Below are 7,941 nucleotides of genomic sequence, written 5' to 3' on the forward strand. Positions count from 1 at the left end.
ATACTTTAATAAGAAGGCTTAAAACATGTGATGATAAATTGTTATGGCTCATTTATAACTTTTTTTTCCAATTTAATTATCTTATTTAGATGACTTTAAAACTAACTGCGTTAAAAAATAATAAAAAAAATGTGTTAAATCTAACAAAAAAATAACAATTTTCGTTAAACTCACATTTATAATATATAAAAATATATATTGGAAAATTATATAGTAGGGGTGCGAATTTAGCCGTTACTGGTAGGAGCATCTCTGTTTTCGGCACGTAGAGAAATTATAACTTAAATTTTTTATATGATGGTGTATATTGTAGTTAAAGCAGACATCCCACTAGTTTTCAGAAAATTCTGAATAATTTACGATGCCCAAAAGAGGGTTCAAACAGTCAATTACACGCCTGTTTTTTTATATACGCGTGCAACTAACCATTTTGAACTTTAGTTTTCGACATTGTAAAGTATTTAGAATTTTTTTTAAAACTGGTGAGGTGACTACTAGAACTACAATATACATCATCATATAAAAAAATTGATTATAATTTTTATACATACCGAAAACATGAACGACCCTACAAGTGGGGGCTAAATTGACACCCCTACTATAGAATTTCCTCATATATATTTATATATGGAAACTTTTTGGGCGATAAATATTTTTAGTATTTTCGATATATGGATAAGTTGTAACTCTATTTTTTTTACATGATAGTGTATTGTAGTTATAAGAGACCTCTCATAAATTTTTCAAGAAATTCTAGATAATTTTGAATGTCGAAATTATGATTTAAATAGCATATTGCACGTGTGTATAAATATTGAAACAAGCACGCGTGCAACAAATTATTTGAATCTTGATTTGGACATCCTAAATTATTTAGAATTTTCTAAAAATTTGTGAGGGGCTCCTGTAACTACATTATAATACCGTCGTGTAAAAAAATTAGAATTATAACTTATTTATGTACCAAAAATATTAAAAATACTTATAAATAGTGATTAAAAATAATCACTATGGTTGTACCATTTATATATATAATTTGAAGGCTATTAGCACAATTAAGGCTTCTTCTAAATATATTTCCACATATATTTTCCATATTTAACTCTTCTCACCTTGAGGATCCTAAAACTTTTTTGCCTTGTCCCCACAGATATATTCTGTGTGCTCGTACTTGAATCTCTAACGTATATTTGTGTCAATAATCATTGATTTTAACATCCCTACACATAGTAGACTGGGTAAAATAACTAAGAAGTGTTTAAAAAAATCTAAAAACAACCATGCATCAGATAATGTAAAATGTATATGTATTTTACATATCCATTATTTATTAGTTACATCTAGCTACAAATGTAAAAGTGAAATTTCTGTGAGGTGAGCGTAGAGAAGCTGGTGTGAGTGTTCTTAGAAACCTCTGTAATAAAGATTCTAAAACGAGTAATAGTCTTTTGTCTTGTCACTGAATTTGTGTGATATTTTTGTGTTCTTTATGAGTCAATTAGGACCAACTTCAGGGAAAGAGGACAAATAGTTAAACCAATGAGGAAGCTTTTTATTTATTGGCATAATAAGATGAAAGACTAGCTGTTTTAACAGAACATAATCAGACACAACATGTGTCTAATTAGATAACCCAACTAGCTGCCTCCAGGCACAAAAGAAAGCACAACCCCAACAAAGACAATAATACAAAAGAAAAAAAGCAGGCTCGTGAGCTTGAGCAAAACATCTTCCTAAAGCAGCACCAGCAAGCTAATACTTGGATGCTTTCTGATTTTCTCTACTCGATGCCGAACTTCTTCCTCATTCCGCCAACGAATTCGCATACCTTCTTCTCGTCAGGTAGGGTTTTGGCGACACTCTCCCTCTGCATGCACCTCTTGGCCCATGCAATGAACTTGGGGCAGTCGGCCTCAATGCTGAAGTTGCCATAGGTCTCATAGGCAGGAAACCAACTGTAGAATCCTATAAGGGCAACATCTACAAACCCAAAGCTCTCCCCTCCGAAGAATGGCTTCTCTCCCAGCTCTGATTCCAAAACCTTCAAAATTTCTATGTATTCCTTCTTGGCTGCTTCAAGCTCTTCTCCTTTTGTGCTCCATATCTTCCTAGCACAATCATAGACCTGCATTTTACAGTACAAATGTATTAATAACTTTCCATGCTGGCTTTAGAGAGTGACAATTTCATAAATGTCAATAAAGTAGATTATCAATAGTTTTAATAGGTTCAAGCGGTGTATGAAAGCCCCAACCAGATACATAATCAATTCTCTATTTAGCTTAGATCGTTACTACTTATAACTGACAAATAGTACCAACCGGTACATAGTATTTTAATCCATTTTATTATTTGATGATTTAGAAAAGTCTTTCATAGCTAGCAGAAAGTGGAATTTTTTTTACTTAATTGTATAACGCTACAGCAAATACACTACTACTAGTCTGCTAGACCAATCAAACGTTAAATAAGAGAATTAAAAATTGTTCTAATGCTGACAAAAGCTTTGAAAAAGTTCATATTTGAGCATCAGATCTATATATTGAATTTGAATCAAAAGAATAAAATATAAATAAACTAATTCAACTGTCAAATTATAGAACAAATAGCTTGTCTCACTGACCAATGTGCTTGACTGCTCTATTTAGAAAAATTATTAAAAAAAGAATGTCCCCTAAAGAAAGTCATCGTATGATTGGATTTTGGAAAAGATAAGAAAGAAAGAAAGAAAAAATATAGCTGGTAACAGTAGTTCTCAAAATCTTTTGACTAAATTCCTCTTTTAATAACTTCTGTTTTGTAATAGTCCAGAAACTAAATATAACAAGGGGCTTATCTTCAAAACTAAATAGCTTTCACAAGTTCGGTTGCACTTTTCAGAAAAGGGTATCATTATGCGTGTAAGTACTACTCACTTGAAAAATCGAATCTAAGAAAGGGCCGATGCTTAAAATTAACAAGAGTTACCTTCTTGTCGATGTAGTCAGCCCAAAACCTAGCTTGGGCTCTCTGGTAAGGATCGGAGGGAAGCAAAGGAGATTCGCCAGGCCAAACCTCATCGATGTACTGCAAAATAACGAGGGATTCACAGACCGGCTTTCCATTGTGAACCAAGACCGGAATCTTCTTGTGAATCGGGTTCATCTTCAGAAGCAGGGGGCTTTTGTTCCTCAGATCCTCCTCCCTGTACTCGTATGGAATACCCTTTTCAGTCAGAGCTATTCTGGCTCTCATGCCGAACATGCTAGCCCAGAAATCCAACAGAATTACCTCGTCTGCCATTGCGATATTTTCTCAAACAAGTGGTGAGCGAGCAAAAGCCAAAAATAAACTGAGAGGTACAAGAATATAAAGTCGGCTTATATAGAAAATGAATAAACCAGAAAGGTTGGAATTCAGAAGATGATGATGTCATGGATAACGTCATAAGAGAATTCAGAAGAAATATCTGGAATTTGGAAAAAGATGATACGGATCACTTTGTTATTTGTTAGTGACATGTCTCGAATTCAACTGTATATTCAAGTATTTTTCTGTGTTATTATCTTATAATAATTAAGAAATGTTGATAATGTTTATTAGTTTTAAGAAATATAGATAAACTGGTCACAACAAACTTACTGATTTTATGTCTTAACGTGTGATTTGAGAAGGGTGTTGCTATTGGTGGATGGTGTCCTTGTTTGGCTAGAAGAATTCCCTTTATTTTATTTTAATTTTTTTTATCTAGCATTTTAGATTTATAGGTTGTTAAATATTATGAAAATTTTCAATAAATTTATTTCATTGCTGCTAAAAAAAAACAAGGTAATTGCTACTTGGCATCTTCAATCCATAACACAAAATTTGTGTCACACAAATTGCATAATTTTTACACAAATATATTATTTTTATATTATTATATTTAATATAGTATATTTTTAAAATAATTATTATTCTAATATAAAAAGTTAAAGGAAACAAGTCATGAATTTTTTTTCCATGGTCTTCACTTTCTAGAAAATTTGCTAGGATACTATAAACATTATAAAATTTGAGGTAGTTTCAAGAGTTCAGTTGGAATGATTGTATTGCAATATCAACATAATTTTTGTGTTTTAGTGTTTTAGTGTCTAGTAGGAGTTGGCCTAATGTGTGATAGGGATGCATAGGATGCTTATACAAAATATCAAATTTTATTTTATAACAAATTTTTACCTTATACAAAATATCAATTTTATAACAAATTTTTACCTTATACAAAATATCAATTTTTTTTATATATTTTTTTATATCATTTAAATATTATATCTTGAAACATTTTTATTAATATAAATAATAAAAATTAAATAAATTTAGAAAAAGGAGAAAAGGAAAGTGAATAAAAAATAAATATTTAGAGGAGCTCTAAAAAATCTATAAATGTAGAGAAAGATATAAAAAAATATAGAGGAGCTCTATTTTAAATTATAGGTTTAAATGAGCTACTGTAAGGCTATTAATTACAATTCTTCAAATTTTTAAAAAGATAGCTATTACGAGTGTTTTTAGCATCCAAACTAATTTAATTATAATTAAATTGAATGAAATTTGAAAAGTTAGATATTAATTCAGAATTCAACTGAATGAATTCAATTGGTGGAGGATAGTGTCAAAATCTGATAGAGACGTTTTTTACCTCTCTCACCAGTAGCTCTCTCATTCTCACTGATGATTACAAATCTGGTTGTTGGTGTTTTAAGAATTACATTTCAATTTCAATTTTTATGGTTGTGTTCTACTTTATAACTATCATTTTAGACTTCTAGGTTTAATATTGTTATATTTCAGTTGTAATATGATGAAATGGTGTATTAATACTCAATGGCAATATTTAGTTTCTTGTATAATATTGTAAGTTTTTGTTTCACTACAATAATATAAGAGTTTTACAACTTTATTTGAGAGACTTTAAAAGTTTATAATGTCTTTCGCAAGAAAAATATCGTAAGTGAAGATATTATAAATATACATCTCACATCTCTTAGAGACATCTTATGTTATTATCTTTTATGTTAAAATCAAGTTATTAAAAATTAAAAACCAAAAAAATAACCAATCCAACTATTACTATTTGGATTGGATGTTGAAACTAAATAAGTTTGAATTGGATGAAATGATAGTTTCCAATATATAACTTTTAATTGGACTAAATTAATTAGGTGTAAAAAAATTAAATTGGACTAGATTGGAATATCACCCTTATTATGTATTTGTATTCTTGTGTTTTATTAGACTGTGGTTTATTTTATGACTCCATATGTTGTGGTTTTGATTTTTTTTAACTGTATACTGCAAAAACGATATATTTTGGCTAACAAGGAGTGTTTTGTGCAAAAGATATTTTCAGATTAAGTTGCTGCTTTTTAAGAAATAAAATGTTTATTTTAAGTTTGTAGAAATTAGAATAATAATTATTGGAGGTTGTTCCAGTCAGATGCCCGCCATTTTTTTTTTTGGACGAATAGCATTTTCTAATGTTTAACACTCATCAAAAGAGCTAGTTAGGAGGGCCAAAAGTCTATTCGATGAGAGTTAAGAGTCTATCTGTACTTGTAAAAAAAAACAAATAAGTACTACATGACTGATGAATGCACATTGGCCTCTCTTAGTCACTCGGTCGGTTCACAAGTACACTTATTACATTCACGCAAAACTATGTCAATAATTCCCCTAATATATCAATAATATGTACTATAAAGTTAAGAGTGTTATTGATTGTACGTACAACACTATCACTTTTTTCACTTTTTCGTACGTTGCTATAATAATACTCTTTAACAATTCTCTAAAGTTAAAAATACATTTAAAATAAAACTCACATTTTTTTATAGAAAAAAAAACACATTATTATGTAGTTAGAGCAACTCCAATTATGCTTTCTACATTTTAGCTATAGTTTAAGAGGCCATTTTAACTTAATATCTATAAATTCCAATCGTAGTTTCTATTATAACTAGCTAGAATAATTGAATATATTTTATTAAATAAAATAATAATAATGATAATAAGTCATGGAGTTTCTCCATATTTGGAAAGTCAGAAAAATAAAAGTTAAAATAATTGAAATATAGCTAAACTCTTTGAGATAAAAAAAATAAAAAAGAAATTAATTTAAGAAGAATTAACTAGTTTGATTGAATATTCTCTTATACTGTACTATAATTTTTTAAATTTATTGTTACTATCTTAAGATTTTTTTAGAAACTTTAACATTAATTATTTTAGTTATTATTAGCTCTAATTTTTTTATAATTTATTTAAGATAAAATATAAATATGGGGTGCTTCTACTAGGGGTGGTAATTTCTGTTCATGGGTTGTGTTCATGTCGTGTCGATGCTCCTATATTATAAGAAAATACTTAACCAAACCCGACTTATTTATTAATCTTGTCGAAAAATAAAACTCGAACCTGACCTGTTTACAAATGGGTTGACCCAACATGACCTATGTAACTCGTTTATATAAAGATTGTGTTAAATTTGGGTCAACCTATCAACCAATTGACATGTTTAACACATTGATAATATATTTATGATTTATTTAACACGTTTAATATAAACAAATTAGCATATTTCCAAATTATGTGCCTATTTTAAATACAAAAATATGATAAATAAAAGTATGTAATTTTGAATAGGTCATTAATGATCTAGTTTCATGTTAAGCCACTATGCCAAAAAGTACATTTCGTGTCACTGAATGGCGACAGTCAACACAATTGACTATTGCTATTTATAGAGAGAAACTTTTAGCGACAATTAATCACTATCGCTAAAAATCCCCGCATTTTTACTTTTGGTGACACTTTTGCGATTGTTGCTAAAAGTCAACAACGACATTTAAAAATTGTTGCGAAAAGAGATTTTTGGCATAGTGAGCATGTCAACCCAAGCCCGACCTGTTTATTAAACAAGTTGGATGGGTCAACCCAAAAATGACCAAAACCTATTTGAGGTAAACCCAAACACGTTAATTTAGTGTGTGTTTCGAGTTGTCTGACTAGGGGTGCTCATCCGATCTGATTCAATATTCTTACCCATAACCAATCCAATCCAATCAAAGACTGGATGTTATAAATCATCATCTAATCCAATCCGATTTGGCCTAAAAATCCATTCAAATTGTAATTGGATTGGATAATAATTGTAATTGGATTGGTTATTTTATCTTTGAACCTAAATTTTAATATTAAACAAATTAACAAGTAAAAACGACATAAAAAACTAGGCACTATGTAGTAATAATACTAAATTAAGTTTTTACAATTGCTACATTAAGTCCTTGAAATATCAATTTTACAACATTAAGTCAATTAAATTTTTATTACTAATGTCCCAAAGCTAATAACTAAAATGCTATAATAACATAACATGAAAACAACAACAATAGCATCTCCAAAGTGCTAAATATTATAAAAAAGATAAGAAAATTAAATATATTTATAGTAAATATGATATATATAAAAATAATATACTTTCTTAATTGGATTGGATCGGTACCTAATTAGATTTTCATAGTCTCATCTGTCATCCGATCCAATCTAATTAACATCCAACTTTACAAATTCAATCCAATCCAATTGTAATTGGATTGGTTCAGGGTAGTTAAATTGGTTTGGATCCTGAGCAACCTTATGTCTGATCCATTTTGCTTCCCCTAGCTTTTACCCATTTTTTTTATTTCCACATAATTTCTAAACAAACCCATAATAAATTTTTTAAATTTCTTTTCACACGCTTTTAAATTTGTTCTAGTACAAAATTACCTTAGTGAATAATCATATTTTTCAATTTGTTTCACCTATATAATTTATTAGTTAAATAAAATTAAAACATAAATAACACTCTTGATTAAAAATATTATTTTTTTAAAGGTAAAAAAATTAATCACAATATTCAATTTTATTTTTAATTCAAAA

General features: G+C 29.0%; 1 protein-coding gene across 1 annotated transcript; it reads right to left on the reverse strand.

Annotated features, from left to right (window-relative positions):
- Positions 1 to 1,531: 1,531 nt before the first annotated feature.
- LOC133797603 (probable glutathione S-transferase) lies at positions 1,532 to 3,432 on the reverse strand. Its single transcript, XM_062235557.1, has 2 exons — positions 2,968 to 3,432; positions 1,532 to 2,125 (listed from the first exon to the last, which is right to left on the reverse strand). The coding sequence occupies exons 1-2, from the start codon at positions 3,280 to 3,282 to the stop codon at positions 1,781 to 1,783; spliced, it is 660 nt and encodes a 219-aa protein (XP_062091541.1). The 5' UTR covers positions 3,283 to 3,432; the 3' UTR covers positions 1,532 to 1,780.
- Positions 3,433 to 7,941: the final 4,509 nt, after the last annotated feature.

The sequence above is a fragment of the Humulus lupulus genome, chromosome 8 (genome assembly GCF_963169125.1).
Source record: "Humulus lupulus chromosome 8, drHumLupu1.1, whole genome shotgun sequence".
Taxonomy (NCBI): domain Eukaryota; kingdom Viridiplantae; phylum Streptophyta; class Magnoliopsida; order Rosales; family Cannabaceae; genus Humulus; species Humulus lupulus.